The sequence below is a fragment of the Oncorhynchus gorbuscha genome, linkage group LG03 (genome assembly GCF_021184085.1).
Source record: "Oncorhynchus gorbuscha isolate QuinsamMale2020 ecotype Even-year linkage group LG03, OgorEven_v1.0, whole genome shotgun sequence".
In the NCBI taxonomy this organism is placed as follows: domain Eukaryota; kingdom Metazoa; phylum Chordata; class Actinopteri; order Salmoniformes; family Salmonidae; genus Oncorhynchus; species Oncorhynchus gorbuscha.
In genome coordinates, this window is record NC_060175.1 from 99,230,629 (window position 1) to 99,249,595 (window position 18,967).

At 51.3% G+C, this 18,967-nt stretch overlaps 1 protein-coding gene across 2 annotated transcripts; it reads left to right on the forward strand.

Annotated features, from left to right (window-relative positions):
- The first annotated feature begins 3,909 nt into the window (after positions 1–3,909).
- On the forward strand, positions 3,910–17,275 carry kif3b (kinesin family member 3B). Of its 2 annotated transcripts, XM_046337843.1 has the most exons (9): positions 3,910–4,010; positions 5,945–7,449; positions 12,574–12,675; positions 13,528–13,650; positions 13,846–13,964; positions 15,218–15,334; positions 15,550–15,655; positions 16,095–16,303; positions 16,563–17,275. In XM_046337843.1, exons 2-9 carry the CDS (start codon positions 6,031–6,033, stop codon positions 16,666–16,668), a joined length of 2,301 nt encoding a protein of 766 aa, XP_046193799.1. In that variant the 5' UTR covers positions 3,910–4,010; positions 5,945–6,030; the 3' UTR covers positions 16,669–17,275. The 2 variants fall into 2 exon arrangements, with proteins under 2 accessions (XP_046193799.1, XP_046193806.1); XM_046337850.1 differs by lacking the exons at positions 16,095–16,303; positions 16,563–17,275 and adding an exon at positions 15,760–15,846.
- Positions 17,276–18,967: the final 1,692 nt, after the last annotated feature.

The window sequence follows — 18,967 nt, forward strand, 5'->3', positions numbered from 1 at the left end:
TACTTTATCCTATCCTAGGTATTCCTTAAAGAGGTGGGGTTTCAGGTGTCTCCGGAAGGTGGTGATTGACTCCGCTGTCCTGGCGTCGTGAGGGTGTTTGTTCCACCATTGGGGGGCCAGAGCAGCGAACAGTTTTGACTGGGCTGAGCGGGAACTGTACTTCCTCAGTGGTAGGGAGGCGAGCAGGCCAGAGGTGGATGAACGCAGTGCCCTTGTTTGGGTGTAGGGCCTGATCAGAGCCTGGAGGTACTGAGGTGCCGTTCCCCTCACAGCTCCGTAGGCAAGCACCATGGTCTTGTAGCGGATGCGAGCTTCAACTGGAAGCCAGTGGAGAGAGCGGAGGAGCGGGGTGACGTGAGAGAACTTGGGAAGGTTGAACACCAGACGGGCTGTGGCGTTCTGGATGAGTTGTAGGGGGTTGATGGCACAGGCAGGGAGCCCAGCCAACAGCGAGTTGCAGTAATCCAGACGGAAGATGACAAGTGCCTGGATTAGGACCTGTGCCGCTTCCTGTGTGAGGCAGGGTCGTACTCTGCGGATGTTGTAGAGCATGAACCTACAGGAACGGGCCACCGCCTTGATGTTAGTTGAGAACGACAGGGTGTTGTCCAGGATCACGCCAAGGTTCTTAGCGCTCTGGGAGGAGGACACAATGGAGTTGTCAACCGTGATGGCGAGATCATGGAACGGGCAGTCCTTCCCCGGGAGGAAGAGCAGCTCCGTCTTGCCGAGGTTCAGCTTGAGGTGGTGATCCGTCATCCACACTGATATGTCTGCCAGACATGCAGAGATGCGATTCGCCACCTGGTCATCAGAAGGGGGAAAGGAGAAGATTAATTGTGTGTCGTCTGCATAGCAATGATATGAGAGACCATGTGAGGTTATGACAGAGCCAAGTGACTTGGTGTATAGCGAGAATAGGAGAGGGCCTAGAACAGAGCCCTGGGGGACACCAGTGGTGAGAGCACGTGGTGAGGAGACAGATTCTCGCCACGCCACCTGGTAGGAGCGACCTGTCAGGTAGGACGCAATCCAAGCGTGGGCCGCGCCGGAGATGCCCAACTCGGAGAGGGTGGAGAGGAGGATCTGATGGTTCACAGTATCGAAGGCAGCCGATAGGTCTAGAAGGATGAGAGCAGAGGAGAGAGAGTTAGCTTTCGCAGTGCGGAGCGCCTCCGTGATACAGAGAAGAGCAGTCTCAGTTGAATGACTAGTCTTGAAACCTGACTGATTTGGATCAAGAAGGTCATTCTGAGAGAGATAGCGGGAGAGCTGGCCAAGGACGGCACGTTCAAGAGTTTTGGAGAGAAAAGAAAGAAGGGATACTGGTCTGTAGTTGTTGACATCGGAGGGATCGAGTGTAGGTTTTTTCAGAAGGGGTGCAACTCTCGCTCTCTTGAAGACGGAAGGGGCGTAGCCAGCGGTCAGGGATGAGTTGATGAGCGAGGTGAGGTAAGGGAGAAGGTCTCCGGAAATGGTCTGGAGAAGAGAGGAGGGGATAGGGTCAAGCGGGCAGGTTGTTGGGCGGCCGGCCGTCACAAGACGCGAGATTTCATCTGGAGAGAGAGGGGAGAAAGAGGTCAGAGCACAGGGTAGAGCAGTGTGAGCAGAACCAGCGGTGTCGTTTGACTTAGCAAACGAGGATCGGATATCGTCGACCTTCTTTTCAAAATGGTTGACGAAGTCATCTGCAGAGAGGGAGGAGGGGGGGAGGGGGAGGAGGATTCAGGAGGGAGGAGAAGGTGGCAAAGAGCTTCCTAGGGTTAGAGGCAGATGCTTGGAATTTAGAGTGGTAGAAAGTGGCTTTAGCAGCAGAGACAGAAGAGGAAAATGTAGAGAGGAGGGAGCGAAAGGATGCCAGGTCCGCAGGGAGGCGAGTTTTCCTCCATTTCCGCTCGGCTGCCCGGAGCTCTGTTCTGTGAGCTCGCAATGAGTCGTCGAGCCACGGAGCGGGAGGGGAGGACCGAGCCGGCCTGGAGTATAGGGGGCATAGAGAGTCAAAGGATGCAGAAAGGGAGGAGAGGATGGTTGAGGAGGCAGAATCAGGAGATAGGTTGGAGAAGGTTTGAGCAGAGGGAAGAGATGATAGGATGGAAGAGGAGAGAGTAGCGGGGGAGAGAGAGCGAAGGTTGGGACGGCGCGATACCATCCGAGTAGGGGCAGTGTGGGAAGTGTTGGATGAGAGCGAGAGGGAAAAGGATACAAGGTAGTGGTCGGAGACTTGGAGGGGAGTTGCAATGAGCTTGAGCTTTGCACACTTTTGGCATTCTCTCAACTAGCTTCAGAAGGTAGTCGCCTGAAATGCGTTTCAATGAACAGGTGTGCTTTGATAAAAGTTAATTTGGAGAGTTAATTTCGTTCTTAATGCGTTTGAGCCAATCAGTTGTGTTGTAACAAGGTAGGGGTAGTATACGGTTATAGCCATATTTGTTAAAATACCAATTCCATATTGTGGCAAAAACAGCTCAAATAAGCAAAGAGAAATGACAGTCCATCATTACTTTAAGACAGGGTCAGTCAATCTGTAAAATATCAAGAACTTTTAAAGTTTCAAGTGCAGTCGCAAAAACCATCAAGCGCTGTGATGAAACTGGCTCTCATGAGGACTGCCACAGGAAAGGAAGACCCAGAGTTACCTCTGCTGCAGAGGATAAGTTCATTAGAGTTACCAGCCTCTGAAATTACAGCCCAAATAAATGCTTCACAGAGTTTAAGTAACAGACACATCTCAACATCAACTGTTCGGAGGAGACTGCGTGAATCAGGCCTTAATAGTTGAATTGCTGTAAAGAAACCACTACTAAAGGACACCAATAAGAAGAGACTTACTTGGGCGAAGAAACACAAGCAATGGACATTAGACTGGTGGAAAACTGTCCTTTGGTCTGATGTGTCCAAATTTGAGATTTTTGGTTCCAACCGCCGTGTCTTTGTGAGACTCGGAGTAGGTGAACGGATGATCTCCACATGTGTGGTTCCCCTTCGTGAAGCATGGAGGAGGAGGTGTGGGGGTGCTTTGCTGGTGACACTGATTTATTTAGAATTCAAGGCACACTTAACCAGAATGACTACCACAGCATTCGGTAGCAATATGCCACCCCATCTGGTTTGTGCTTAGTGGGACTATCATTTGTTTTTCAACAGGTCAATGACCCAGCAAGATGGCGCTGACAGAGATGGTTGCCTCACTTCGAGTCCTTAGGAAACTATGCAGTATTAAAAAATAAAATGTATTTCACTGTCGGGAACTATAAGCACAAGCATTTCACTACACTCACATTAACATCTGTTAACCATTTGTATGTGACCCATAAAATTGGATCTGATTTGACACACCTCCAGGCTGTGTAAGGGCTTTTTGACCAAGAAGGAGAGTGATGGAGTTCTGCACCAGATGACCTGGCCTCCACAATCACTCGACCTCAACCCAGTTGAGATGGTTGGGAAGAGTTGGGCCGCATAGTGAAGGAAAAGCAACCAACAAGTGTTCAACATATGTGGGAACTTTTTCAAGACTTGGAAAAGCATTCCAGGTGAAGCTGGTTGAGAGAATGCCAAGAGTGCGCAAAGCTGTCATCAAGGCAAAGGGTGGCTACTTTGAAGAATCTCAATATATTTTGATTTGTATAACACTTTTTTTGGTTACTACATGATTCCATATGTGTTATTTCATAGTTTCGATGTCTTCACTATTATTCTACAATGTAGAAAATAGTAAACAAAAAAAAACAAAAAACTTGAATGAGTAGGTGTGTCCAAACTTTTGACTGGTACTTGTATATATTTCTTATTATTTACACAGCATTATTTCATTTTTGGGGATCTTTATTATCCACCCGCACAGTAGGTGGCAGAATGCACGTATAATTGTTGTGAATGCCATTATACCTAAGAAGAAGAAGATTGGCTGTGACGTTGAACGCATCTCTCCATTCCATCCGGGATAGTTTTCTGGGATGCGGTTGACGGCTGCGGTAATGGCTGACTGGATGGAAGTACTGGATTAAATGGTAACTAGCAGACAACGTTTATTTTTGTCACGGATGTTGCCGTTTTAATAATATCCGGAAAAAAAAGAGTTTCACCAGAATTGTGTGCTTGTTCTTGTAAACTGGATAAGGAGACGCCTCCATCATCCAAAATACAACTTGTCCTCTGAGGATGGCTGTGTTTTTTTTGCCGTTGCTAGGCCGTCTGATGGGTTGCTGTCCCGGGTCTTTGTAAACCGGCCGGATAACTAAATCTAACGTCGTGTTGGGTGACGTGAACATATCTATCCAGTTTGCTTGCTGTGTTCTCGTCAATATTGCTAATTGTCACAATTAGCAAATCGAAAACCTGTAACCATTGATTTTTCATTTGCGTCAATCAACTAACGTTAGCCAACTCGCTAGAGTAGCACTGGAAATGGCATTAGGTCTGTTTCGTCGCTATCGCCAGGCAGTACTGACCGATAAATACCTAGATAGTTTGCCAAAGAACGTGACATTTTTAGCTAAGTTAGTAGCCCATACATTTACAACGCTTTGCTGGCGAAATGGCCTAGCCTCGCTATATATATGGAAGTATGTGGACACCCCTTCAAATGACTGTATTCGTCTATTTCAGCCACACCCGTCGCTAATATGTGTGGGAAAATAGAGTACACAGCCATGCAATTTCCATAGACAAACATTGGCAGTAGAATGGCCTTTACTGAAGAGCTCAGTGACATTCAACGTTGCACTGTTAATAGGACGCCACCTTTCCAACAAGTCAGTAAATCAATGATTGGTCTGCTAGAGCTGCCCTGGTCAACTGTAAGTGCTGTTATTGTGAAGTGGAAACGTCTAGGAGAGACAACGCCTAAGCCGCTAAGTGGTGGGCCACACAAGCTCACAGAATGGGAGTACTGAGAGCATAGCAACACTCACTACAGAGTTCCAAACTGCCTCTGGAAGCAATGTCGGCGCAATAACTGTTCGTCGGGAGTTTAATGAAATGGGTTTCCATGGCTGAGCAGCCATACACAAGCCTAAGATCACCATATGCGATGCCAAGTGTCGGCTGGAGTGGTGTAAAGTTCGCTGCCATTGAACTCTGGAGCAGTGGATACGTGTTCTCTGGAGTGATGAATCACGCTTCACCATCTGGCATTCTGACGGACGAATCTGGGTGTTTGGCGGATGCCAGAAGAATGCTACCTGCTCCAATGCATAGTTTCAACTGTAAAGTTGGTGGAGGAGGAATAATGGTCTGGAGCTGTTGTGGTCCTTCTGTAGCTCAGTTGGTAAGAGCATGGCGCTTGTAACGCCAGGGTAGTGGGTTCGATCCCCGGGACCACCCATACGTAGAATGTATGCACACATGACTGTAAGTCGCTTTGGATAAAAGCGTCTGCTAAATGGCATATATTATTATTATTTCATGGTTCAGGCCCCTTAGTTCCAGTGAAGGGATATCTTAACTTTACAGCATACAATGACATTCTAGATGATTCTGCACTAATGCTCTTGTGGCTGACTGGAAGCAAGTCCCCGCAGCAATGTACCAACATCTATTGGAAATCCTTCCCAGAAGAGTGGAGGATGTTATAGCAGCAAAGGGGGACCCAACTCCATATGTATGCCCATGATTTTTGAAGGAGATGTTTGATGAGCAGGTGTCCACATACGTTTGGTCATGTAGCTAGGTAACTTTAATTCTGTCTCAGATGACTGCTTAGCTAGTTACCAGCAGTATCTTTGATCTTGTGCTCTGTCGTTACCCTAGGTAGCCAGTCTTGTTAATGTTAGCTTGCTAGCTAGCTGCTATACAGTATCTAACACCACTGTAGCCAGTAAGCTAGTTTGAGGCACAGTGCACAAACTAAGGTCTTCATAATCACAAAAGACAACAGTAACTAAACGTGTTGCGAATAGCTATTTGAACATCAGCATATGATCATTTCTTTCTCTTTTTACAGGTTCTGATGCTGGCGGGTCTGATATTGTACTTGTACAGTACTTGAAGGACATAGACACAAGGCCAGTTTGTCTGAGAATCCTCACGATGTCTAAGACCAGAGAGTCGGTCAAGGTGGTGGTTCGCTGTCGACCCATGAATGAGAAGGAGCGAGCTGCTAACTTTGAGAGGGTGGTGCAGGTGGATGTGAAGCTGGGCCAGGTGGCTGTACGAAACCCCCGGGGGGCTGCAGCCCACGAACACCCCAAGGTCTTTACATTTGACTCTGTGTACGACTGGAACTCCAAACAGGTGGATCTCTATGATGAAACCTTCAGGCCCCTGGTGGACTCTGTCTTACTTGGTTTCAATGGGACCATATTTGCATACGGCCAGACGGGTACAGGAAAGACCTACACTATGGAGGGGGTGCGCAATGACCCAGAGAGAAGGGGTGTAATCCCCAATTCCTTTGAGCACGTCTTCACACACATCTCCCGCTCCCAGAACCAGCAGTACCTGGTGAGGGCCTCGTACCTGGAGATCTACCAGGAGGAGATCAGGGACCTGCTGTCCAAGGACCAGTCCGGCCGGCTGGAGCTGAAAGAGAGGCCAGACACCGGTGTATATGTCAAGGACCTCTCCTCCTTCGTCACTAAGAGTGTACGAGAAATAGAGCACGTGATGAACGTGGGGAACCAGAACCGCTCGGTGGGCTCCACCAATATGAACGAGCACAGCTCCCGATCACATGCCATATTTCTTATTACCGTCGAGTGCAGCGAGCTGGGCGTCGACGGAGAGAACCACATTCGAGTGGGCAAACTGAACCTGGTGGACCTGGCTGGCAGTGAGAGGCAGACCAAGACAGGAGCCCAAGGAGAGCGCCTGAAGGAAGCCACCAAGATCAACCTGTCCCTGTCAGCCTTGGGGAATGTCATCTCTGCCCTGGTGGATGGCAGGAGCACCCACATCCCCTACCGTGACTCCAAGCTCACCCGCCTGCTACAGGACTCCCTGGGGGGCAATGCCCGCACAGTCATGGTGGCTAACATCGGACCAGCATCTTACAACGTGGAGGAGACACTGACCACATTACGCTACTCAAACCGGGCCAAGAACATTAAGAACAAGCCCCGTGTCAACGAGGACCCTAAAGATGCTCTGCTCAGGGAGTTCCAGGAAGAGATTGCTCGACTCAAAGAACAGTTAGAGAAACGCTCAGGGAAGAAGAAGAAGAGGAGGAGGAAGGGGGTTGGAGAAGCTGGGGATGAACTCGAAGAGGACACTGAGGATGGAGAGACGACGGAGGAGGAGGAGGATGATGGTGTAGAACCAGCTGATAAAGTGGGTGCAGATTATTGGCGTGTACAGCAGGAGAAGTTGGAGAGGGAGAGGAAGGCCATCATGGAGGATCACAGCCTGGTGGCGGAGGAGAAACAGAGGCTGCTAAAGGAGAAGGAGAGGAAGATGGACGCCCTCAAAAAGGAGCAGGAGGCAGGCGAGATGCTGACTGCCAAAGTCAAGGTGAGGAGACTACGTTGTCGTCCTTTTTCATGGTCTTTTACCCAAACCATTTTTGTGTTTCATTCTACCTGTTTCCTCCTCGCGCCTCATGATTGTGTTTCCCCTCACGCCTCATGATTGTGTTTCCCCTCACGCCTCATGATTGTTTCCCCTCACGCCTCATGATTGGTTTCCCCCTCACGCCTCATGATTGTGTTTCCCCTCACGCCTCATGATTGTGTTTCCCCTCACGCCTCATGATTGTGTTTCCCCTCACGCCTCATGATTGTGTTTCCCCTCACGCCTCATGATTGTGTTTCCCCTCACGCCTCATGATTGTGTTTCCCCTCACTCCTCATGATAGTGTTTCCCCCCTCACGCCTCATGATAGTGTTTCCCCCCTCACGCCTCATGATTGTGTTTTCCCCCTCACGCCTCATGATTGTTTCCCCCCTCACGCCTCATGATTGTTTCCCCCCTCACGCCTCATGATTGTTTCCCCCTCACGCCTCATGATTGTGTTTCCCCCTCACGCCTCATGATTGTGTTTCCCCCTCACGCCTCACGATTGTGTTTCCCCCTCACGCCTCACGATTGTGTTTCCCCCTCACGCCTCACGATTGTGTTTCCCCCTCACGCCTCACGATTGTGTTTCCCCCTCACGCCTCACGATTGTGTTTCCCCCTCACGCCTCACGATTGTGTTTCCCCCTCACGCCTCACGATTGTGTTTCCCCCTCACGCCTCACGATTGTGTTTCCCCCTCACGCCTCACGATTGTGTTTCCCCCTCACGCCTCACGATTGTGTTTCCCCCTCACGCCTCACGATTGTGTTTCCCCCCTCACGCCTCACGATTGTGTTTCCCCCTCACGCCTCGCGATTGTGTTTCCCCTTGTGTTTCCCCTCGATTGTGTTTCCCCTCATTGTGTTTCCCCTCGTGTTTCCCGATTGTGTTTCCCCTCGCGATTGTGTTTCCCCCTCGCGATTGTGTTTCCCTCATGCCTAACGATTGTGTTTCCCCTCGCGATTGTGTTTCCCCTCGCGATTGTGTTTCCCCTCGCGATTGTGTTTCCCCTCGCGATTGTGTTTCCCCTCGCGATTGTGTTTCCCCTCGCGATTGTGTTTCCCCTCGCGATTGTGTTTCCCCTCGCGCCTCGCGATTGTGTTTCCCCTCGCGCCTCGCGATTGTGTTTCCCCTCGCGATTGTGTTTCCCCTCGCGATTGTGTTTCCCCTCGCGCCTCGCGATTGTGTTTCCCCTCATGCCTAACGATTGTTTCCCCCTCACGCCTCATGATTGTGTTCCCCCTCATGATTGTGTTTCCCCCTCATGATTGTGTTTCCCCTCGCGCCTCATGATTGTGTTTCCCCCTCATGATTGTGTTTCCCCCTCGCGCCTCATGATTGTGTTTTCCCCTCGCGCCTCATGATTGTGTTTTCCCCCTCGGGCCTCATGATTGTGTTTTCCCCTCACGCCTCATGATTGTGTTTTCCCCTCACGCCTCATGATTGTGTTTCCCCTCATGATTGTGTTTCCCCCTCACGCCTCACGATTGTGTTTCCCCTCACGATTGTGTTTCCCCTCACGATTGTGTTTCCCCCCGCCTCACGATTGTGTTTCCCGCCTCACGATTGTGTTTCCCGCCACCCTCATGATTGTGTTCCTCATGATTGTGTTTCCCCCGCCTCATGATTGTGTTTCCCCTCATGATTGTGTTTCCCCTCACGCCTCACGATTGTGTTTCCCCTCACGCCTCACGATTGTGTTTCCCCCCTCATGATTGTGTTTCCCCCTCACGCCTCACGATTGTGTTTCCCCTCCACCTCATGATTGTGTTTCCCCGCCTCGATTGTGTTCCCCCTCATGATTGTGTTTCCCCTCGCGCCTCATGATTGTGTTTCCCCCTCGCGCCTCATGATTGTGTTTCCCCCTCATGATTGTGTTTCCCCCTCATGATTGTGTTTCCCCCTCATGATTGTGTTTCCCCCTCATGATTGTGTTTCCCCCTCGCGCCTCATGATTGTGTTTTCCCCTCGCGCCTCATGATTGTGTTTTCCCCTCGCGCCTCATGATTGTGTTTTCCCCCTCGGGCCTCATGATTGTGTTTTCCCCTCACGCCTCATGATTGTGTTTCCCCTCATGATTGTGTTTCCCCCTCACGCCTCACGATTGTGTTTCCCCCTCACGCCTCACGATTGTGTTTCCCCCTCACGCCTCACGATTGTGTTTCCCCCTCACGCCTCACGATTGTGTTTCCCCCACGCCTCACGATTGTGTTTCCCCCACACGCCTAACGATTGTGTTCCCCCTCATGATTGTGTTTCCCCTCACGGCTCATGATTGTGTTTCCACCTTGCGCCTCACGATTGTGTTCCCCCTCATGATTGTGTTTCCCCTCACGGCTCATGATTGTGTTTCCCCTCACGGCTCATGATTGTGTTTCCCCTCATGATTGTGTTCCCCCTCATGATTGTGTTTCCCCTCATGATTGTGTTTCGGCTCATGATTGTGTTTCCCCTCACGATTGTGTTTCCCCTCATGATTGTGTTTCCCCCTCACGATTGTGTTTCTCATGATTGTGTTTCCCCCTCGCGCCTCATGATTGTGTTTCCCCCTGTTTGTTTCCCCTCGCGCCTCATGATTGTGTTTCCCCCTCGATTGCCTCATGATTGTGTTTCCCGCGCCTCATGATTGTGTTTCCCCGCGCCTCATGATTGTGTTTCCCCCTCCCGCCTCATGATTGTGTTTCCCCCTCGATTGCCTCACGATTGTGTTTCCCCCTCATGATTGTGTTTCCCCCTCGCGCCTAACGATTGTTTCCCCCTCATGATTGTGTTTCCCCCTCATGCGCCCCCTCGATTGTGTTTCCCCCTCATGATTGTGTTTCCCCCTCATGATTGTGTTTCCCCCTCATGATTGTGTTTCCCCCTCATGATTGTGTTTCCCCCTCATGATTGTGTTTCCCCCTCATGATTGTGTTTCCCCCTCATGATTGTGTTTCCCCCTCATGATTGTGTTTCCCCCTCATGATTGTGTTTCCCCCTCATGATTGTGTTTCCCCCTCATGATTGTGTTTCCCCCTCATGATTGTGTTTCCCCCTCATGATTGTGTTTCCCCCTCATGATTGTGTTTCCCCCTCATGATTGTGTTTCCCCCTCATGATTGTGTTTTTCCCCCTCGCGCCTCATGATTGTGTTTCCCCCTCATGATTGTGTTTCCCCCTCATTGTGTTTCCCCCTCGCGCCTCACGATTGTGTTTCCCCCTCATCGCGCCTCACGATTGTGTTTCCCCCTCATGATTGTGTTTCCCCCTCGCGCCTCATGATTGTGTTTCCCCCTCGCGCCTCATGATTGTGTTTTTTCCCCGCGCCTCATGATTGTGTTTTCCCCCTCATGATTGTGTTTTTTCCCCCTCATAATGATTTCCCCCTCGTCATAATTGTGTTCCCCCTCGCGCCTCATGATTGTGTTTTCCCCCTCATGATTGTGTTTCCCCCTCGCGCCTCACGATTGTGTTTCCCCTCGCGCCTCCTGATTGTGTTTCCCCCTCGCGCCTCACGATTGTGTTTCCCCCTCGAGCCTCACGATTGTGTTTCCCCCTCGCGCCTCACGATTGTGTTTCCCCCTCGCGCCTCATATTGTTTCCCCCTCGTCATAATTGTTTCCCCCTCGCGCCTCACGATGATTGTGTTTCGCGCCTCACGCCCCCTCTGCCTCACGATTGTGTTTCCCCCTCGCGCCTCACGATTGTGTTTCCCCCTCGCCTCACGATTGTGTTTTCCACCTCACGATTGTGTTTCCCACTCATCATGATTGTGTTTCCCCCTCGCGCCTCCTGATTGTGTTTCCTCGCGCCTCCGATTGTGTTTCCCCCTCGCGCCTCATGATTGTTTCCCCCTCGTTTTGTGTTTTCCCTCGCGCCTCATTGTGTTTCCCCTCGCCCTCATTGTGTTTCCCCCTCATGATTGTGTTTCCCCCTCGCGCCTCACGATTGTGTTTCCCCTCACGCCCCCTCACGCCTCACGATTGTGTTTCCCCCTCGCGCCTCACGATTGTGTTTTCCCCTCGCCCTCATGATTGTGTTTTCCCCTCGCGCCTCATGATTGTTTCCCCCTCGCGCCTCATAATTGTGTTTCCCCCTCGCGCCTCACGATTGTGTTCCCCCTCATGATTGATTGTTTTCCCCCTCGCCTCACGATGTGTTTCCCCCTCACGATTGTGTTTCCCCCTCACGCCTCACGATTGTGTTTCCCCCTCACGCCTCACGATTGTGTTTCCACCTCACGCCTCACGATTGTGTTTTCCCCTCGCGCCTCATGATTGTGTTTTCCCCTCGCGCCTCATGATTGTGTTTTCCCCTCGCGCCTCATGATTGATTGTGTTTCCCCTCATTTTGTGTTTCCCCTCGCGCCTCCTGATTGTGTTTCCCCCTCGCCTCACGCCTCCGCCTCCTGATTGTGTTTCCCCCTCGCGCCTCCTGATTGTGTTTCCCCCTCGCGCCTCATGATTGTGTTTCCCCCTCGCGCCTCATGATTGTGTTTCCCCCTCGCGCCTCATGATTGTGTTTCCCCCTCGCGCCTCATTGTGTTTCCCCCTCGCGCCTCATGATTGTGTTTCCCCCTCGCGCCTCATGATTGTGTTTCCCCCTCGCGCCTCATGATTGTGTTTCCCCCTCGCGCCTGACGATTGTGTTTCCCCCTCGCGCCTCACGATTGTGTTTCCCCCTCGCGCCTCACGATTGTGTTTCCCCCTCGAGCCTCACCCCCTCGCGCCTCATTTGTGTTTCCCCCTCGCTCATGATTGTGTTTCCCCCTCGCGCCTCATAATTGTTTCCCCCTCGCCTCTCATGATTGTGTTTCCCCCTCGCGCTCACGATTGTGTTTCCCCCTCATGATTGTGTTTCCCCCTCGCGCCTCACGATTGTGTTTCCCCCTCACGCCTCACGATTGTGTTTCCCCCTCATGCCTCACGATTGTGTTTCCCCTTCACGCCTCACGATTGTGTTTCCCCTTCACGCCTCACGATTGTGTTTCCCCTTCACGCCTCACGATTGTGTTTCCCCCTCACGCCTCACGATTGTGTTTCCACCTCGCGCCTCATGATTGTGTTTCCCCCTCGCGCCTCATGATTGTGTTGTCTCCCAGGCGATGGAGAGTAAGCTTCTGATGGGCGGGAAGAACATAGTGGACCACACCAACGAACAACAAAGGATCCTGGAACAGAAGAGACAGGAAATCGCTGAGCAGGTAACGTTTGTGTTTAGACTGGGCAGGTAACGTTTGTGTTTAGACTGGGCAGGTAACGTTTGTGTTTAGACTGGGCAGGTAACGTTTGTGTTTAGACTGGGCAGGTAACGTTTGTGTTTAGACTGGGCAGGTAACGTTTGTGTTTAGACTGGGCAGGTAACGTTTGTGTTTAGACTGGGCAGGTAACGTTTTGTGTTTAGACTGGGCAGGTAACGTTTTGTGTTTAGACTGGGCAGGTAACGTTTTGTGTTTAGACTGGGCAGGTAACGTTTTGTGTTTAGACTGGGCAGGTAACGTTTTGTGTTTAGACTGGGCAGGTAACGTTTTGTGTTTAGACTGGGCAGGTAACGTTTTGTGTTTAGACTGGGCAGGTAACGTTTTGTGTCTAGACTGGGCAGGTAACGTTTTGTGTCTAGACTGGGCAGGTAACGTTTTGTGTTTAGACTGGGCAGGTAACGTTTTGTGTTTAGACTGGGCAGGTAACGTTTTGTGTTTAGACTGGGCAGGTAACGTTTTGTGTCTAGACTGGGCAGGTAACGTTTTGTGTCTAGACTGGGCAGGTAACGTTTTGTGTCTAGACTGGGCAGGTAACGTTTTGTGTCTAGACTGGGCAGGTAACGTTTTGTGTCTAGACTGGGCAGGTAACGTTTTGTGTCTAGACTGGGCAGGTAACGTTTTGTGTCTAGACTGGGCAGGTAACGTTTTGTTTAGAATTAGGTTATTGATAGACATTCTATTGAGTGTTTATTTCTCTATCTAATAGTATTGATTTGCCGACACAAACATTTGACTAATTTGTGATTTACACAGCCTTGCCCTTGTTACCGTGACGCTCTGTGTGTTTGTGTGCAGAAACGCAGAGAGAGAGAGATGAAACAGCAGGTGGAGAATCGTGACGAGGAGACCCTGGAATTGAAGGAGACATACAGCTCTCTACAACAGGAAGTAGACATCAAGACCAAGAAGCTGAAAAAGGTAGGACATTAGAAAATCATAACAAACGACTGTATATGATTCCTTAGAAAGCTGTCCTTTACGTTGTCAGTTTAGCTTACAAAAAGTTCAAAGGAAATTGTGCATAACTTTTTCCTTGTAAATGTGTTTGCTGCACTGAATCTAGGTGTTTTTGTCTCTTCTCTTTGCCTCACTACCCTGTTTTTCTCTCCTCAGCTGTTTGCGAAGCTGCAGGCAGTGAAAACAGAGATCCATGACGTCCAGGAGCTGCACAGTAAGGAGAGACAGGAGCTGGAGCAGACCCAGAACGAGTTGACCAGGGAGCTCAAACTCAAGTATGGAGCCGCCCGGCCGCACCCGCATTTCTCACACGCAGGAAAAAGAAAACAAAAAATCAATATAGTGTATTTTGGTTTTTGCCCTCTGACGAGGAGCGCACGCGCCCCGTTGTGACGAGGAGCGCACGCGCCCCGTTGTGACGAGGAGCGCACGCGCCCGTTGTGAGGAGCGCAGCGCCCGCGCAGGAGCGCACGCGCCCGTTGTGACGAGGAGCGCAGCGCCCGTTGTGACGAGGAGCGCGCGCGCCCGTTGTGACGAGGAGCGCACGCGCCCGTTGTGACGAGGAGCGCACGCGCCCGTTGTGACGAGGAGCGCACGCGCCCGTTGTGACGAGGAGCGCACGCGCCCCCGTTGTGACGAGCGCCCGTTGTGACGAGGAGCGCACGCGCCCGTTGTGACGAGGAGCGCACGCGCCCGTTGTGACGAGGAGCGCACGCGCCCGTTGTGACGAGGAGCGCACGCGCCCCGTTGTGACGAGGAGCGCACGCGCCCGTTGACGAGGAGCGCACGCGCCCGTTGTGACGAGGAGCGCCGCGCGCCCGTTGTGACGAGGAGCGCACGCGCCCCGTTGACGAGGAGCGCACGCGCCCCGTTGTGACGAGGAGCGCACGCGCCCGTTGTGACGAGGAGCGCACGCGCCCGTTGTGACGAGGAGCGCGCGCCCGTTGTGACGAGGAGCGCACGCGCCCGTTGTGACGAGGAGCGCACGCGCCCGTTGTGCGCCCGTTGGAGAGCGCACGCGCCCCGTTGTGACGAGGAGCGCACGCGCCCCGTTGTGACGAGGAGCGCACGCGCCCCGTTGTGACGAGGAGCGCACGCGCCCCGTTGTGACGAGGAGCGCACGCGCCCCGTTGTGACGAGGAGCGCACGCGCCCCGTTGTGACGAGGAGCGCACGCGCCCCGTTGTGACGAGGAGCGCACGCGCCCCGTTGTGACGAGGAGCGCACGCGCCCCGTTTTTACTTCTGAGTCATTTAGCAGACGATCTTATCCAGAGACTTACTTAGTGCGTTCGTCTTCAGATAGCTCGGTGAGACACCCACACATCAGTCATGCTAAGTGCATTGTTCCTCTAACTTAGCTGTCAGAGCTAGTTATTGATTGGTCCAGATTAGCAGACTGTACTGTAGTTCCCTCATCCCCCATGACTGCCTAGAGTACCTCCTATTATCAATGATAGTACCCGCAAGCTGTTAAGAGGTCCCCTGTCAGTTGCACAGCAGAACTGACCTTGTTGTTCTGTCTGCCAGGCATCTCATCATTGAGAACTTCATCCCCATGGAGGAGAAGAATAAGATTGTGAACAGGGCGTTCTTCGACGAGGAGGACGACCACTGGAAGATGCGTCCCATCACACGCATAGAGGAGTATATTCGCATTTAATTATCCAGTAGAGACATTTAGACATACAAACATGCTGAAAACCATCCTGAATACAAACACAGGGTTTGGAAGAAGTGGTTGGTAAATCCCTTGTTTGTTTGTGTGTGTGTGTGTGTGTGTGTGTGTGTGTGTGTGTGTGTGTGTGTGTAGGAACACACACAGATTGTCTTCTTAATAACTGTCTCTCTCTCTATCACAGTGACCAGCGGATGATGACCAGGCCAGTGTCAGCGGTGGGCTACAGAAGACCCCTGAGTCAGCACGCCCGTACCTCCATGGTGATGAAGGCTGACGTCAGATACAAGGTATGATGTTCTGTCCTCTCTCTCCTCGGTGAAGGTGACTTAGTCCTTGTCCTCTGGGCAGTAGCAGTCTCCTGACCTCCCCTTTCTCTCTGTCTCTTCCCCAGGCTGAGAATATCCTGATGCTGGAGATGGACCTGCCTGACCTCTCCTTTCTCTCTCTCTCTTCCCCAGGCTGAGAATATCCTGATGCTGGAGATGGACCTGCCTGACCTCCCCTTTCTCTCTGTCTCTTCCCCAGGCTGAGAATATCCTGATGCTGGAGATGGACCTGCCTGACCTCCCCTTTCTCTCTGTCTCTTCCCCAGGCTGAGAATATCCTGATGCTGGAGATGGACCTGCCTGACCTCCCCTTTCTCTCTGTCTCTTCCCCAGGCTGAGAATATCCTGATGCTGGAGATGGACCTGCCTGACCTCCCCTTTCTCTCTCTCTCTTCTCCAGGCTGAGAATATCCTGATGCTGGAGATGGACCTTCCCGCGCGGACCACTAAGGAGTACGAGGAGCCGGTCATAGCTCCCATGGTAGCAGCGGCGTTGGAGGATGCTCTGCGTGAAGAAGATGAGATTCAGGTGGACGCCTCCGGGTTCCACAGCAGTCTCGGACCCACCCAGACCACCAGCACCGGGGCCGGAAGGAAACCAAAGTCTGGGTAAGAGTCTGTCCTGTTCTGTACAAATCAGCACTGGGTTTTGTCAGTTTTTTCAGTAGGGAGTGTTTCTGCCTGTTTTGTGTCACAGATCAAATTGTATTAGTCACATGCACACGGTTAGCAGATGTTAATGTCTGTAGTGAAATGCTACACTCAATACCACAGGGTTATAAAGCAATAATCATGATTTAAAAACTGTTTCCACATCAACCTCCCCCTCCCCCCCCCAACAACATATTGATCTTCCTATCTCCTCCAGCCGACCTAAAACGGGTAAGAAGACTGTCACCCCCACCTCTCCATACAGCCCCTCCAGCCCAGGACATCCTTTATACCCACAATCCCGTGGGCTGGTGCCCAAGTGATCACCCCACACCTTTCTGTTTTGGGACCCCGAAGACTGCTTTTTGTTTAGTTTTTCTGCTGAGTCTTGCAGACTGATTTGCAGAGAAAGTGAAGGACACTCAGATTCAAGCTCATTTTATTTTACCTGAGAACGTAGCTGTTTATGTTTGCGTTTTAAAGAGATTTGTTACAATCTTACCATCCCAAATGGTTTCTGGACCAATACTTTTCTGAGCTGTACGTTTCCTCCTGGGCCCCTCCCAGGTCTGCAGTATGATGGGATGTGGACATGGGGGGGGTTGACATGATGGGGCACATGACAGCTGTTACATGTCATTGACATGCTGTGTTTCTGTGCTGCATGTCTGTTCAGAAGTGGTTGTGCTTCCTACTTTAGGTTTACAATGGAATGCTGTTATCCAGGAGGTCTGTCTGAGCTTCGTCTGTTGCCCTAGATAAGTGTCTGTACTGTCTGTACTGCATGGTGCAAGTGTACAGGCCGGAGGGTGAAGCACACTACAACACGTTACTGTCGCGCGGTGGGGACCGGTTGCTGCTGGAATCACTAGATGCTGTTCTTTCTGGCGCACATGATGGATGACGCGACGACAAGGAGAGGATGACTACGAGGGGGGGATGACTACGGGGGGGTGACTACAGGGGGGAGGACAGGAGGACGACGGGGGGGGGGGGGGACGACGGGACGACGGGGGGGGGGGAGGGGGACGGGGGGAGGACGACGACGGGACGACAGGAGGAGGAGGAGGCGGGACGACGGGGGGAGGATGACAAGAGGATAGTGGGGAACTAGAGGTCAACACAAACCAAATCTATCAGGGTTCCAAGGTGCCTTTATATTCTCCTACAGGGACAGGCTAAAGGAGAGGATGGAGGGGTTGTATCGTTTCCCCAGCCTCATCTTTATCAACCTCCCGTCTGGCTGTGTTCCTTGGAATCAACCCATTTCTTGTACTTGAGAGAGATTGGAGGAGTTGAATGTTGGGACTAATAACTAATGTAAAACATACTTGTCCGTAAGACATTTTATAGGTTAACAAGAGCAGGCTGAAATACTGTACAAGAAAAAGCAGCTCTTCTACCTACTATATCAAAATGAAATAGACCTGGTGTGGACAATGAAGGTATCTTTCCGTGTTTTGGATAAATATGCAGTCTTATTTCACACGGTTGAAACCTGCACGGTGTGACTACTGTCCCCACCTCCTGTCACTGTGAGGGCTGTGCTGCACCTCCTGTCACTGTGAGGGCTGTGCTGCACCTCCTGTCACTGTGAGGGCTGTGCTGCACCTCCTGTCACTGTGAGGGCTGTGCTGCACCTCCTGTCACTGAGGGCTGTGCTGCACCTCCTGTCACTGTGAGGGCTGTGCTGCACCTCCTGTCACTGTGAGGGCTGTGCTGCACCTCCTGTCACTGTGAGGGCTGTGCTGCACCTCCTGTCACTGTGAGGGCTGTGCTGCACCTCCTGTCACTGTGAGGGCTGTGCTGCACCTCCTGTCACTGTGAGGGCTGTGCTGCACCTCCTGTCACTGTGAGGGCTGTGCTGCGCCTCCTGTCACTGTGAGGGCTGTGCTGCGCCTCCTGTCACTGTGAGGGCTGTGCTGCGCCTCCTGTCACTGTGAGGGCTGTGCTGCCACTTGCTGCTGCTACTACTGGGTTCTACTACCCCGTGACATAATATATACAAAGATATATAGAGAGCAACATGTCCATAGATAATCCTGCGGCACCTTTTCACAGTTGTAGAAATGATTACAAGTAAATAGGTCTCAATATTTGGAGAAGTTAACTTATTACCACTTTTCATTTTTATAGACAAGTGTAGATTAAAGTTTTTATTTTTGGATTTGTATAATTTAAACTTTATGTACACTTTGTTTCATTGGTTTATACTCTGTTTTAATCTGACACTTAATAAATGGCTCTAGTTCAAATATTTAGGTTAACTTGAAAACATAAATTAAGGTTGGCTCAACTGCAATGTTTTATATGCGTTCTCTTAATGTGATGTTCACTCAGATTGTGTGTGTGAGAAAGCATATGTTGGGGCATGTGTACACAGAGTATATCCAATATTAGGAACACTTATTTGGTTGCAGCCATCCCTCCCCCCTTTTGTCCTCAAACAGCCTCACTTCGTCGGGGCATGAACTCTACGAGGTGTTGAAAGCGTTCCACAGGGATGCTCGCCCATGTTGACTCTACAAGGTGTTGAAAGCGTTCCACAGGGATGCTGGCCCATGTTGACTCCAATGCTTCCCACAGTTGTGTCCAGTTGGCTGGATGTCCTTGGACCATTCT

What these genes read in the sequence shown, in the direction of transcription:
- kif3b (XM_046337843.1), top strand. Translation starts at nt 6,031, where the DNA reads ATGTCTAAGACCAGAGAGTCGGTCAAGGTGGTGGTTCGCTGTCGACCC. An exon ending in TGCTGACTGCCAAAGTCAAG is followed by an intron (nt 7,450 to 12,573) that starts GTGAGGAGACTA and finishes GTTGTCTCCCAG; the next exon opens with GCGATGGAGAGTAAGCTTCT. An exon ending in GGAAGGAAACCAAAGTCTGG is followed by an intron (nt 16,304 to 16,562) that starts GTAAGAGTCTGT and finishes TATCTCCTCCAG; the next exon opens with CCGACCTAAAACGGGTAAGA.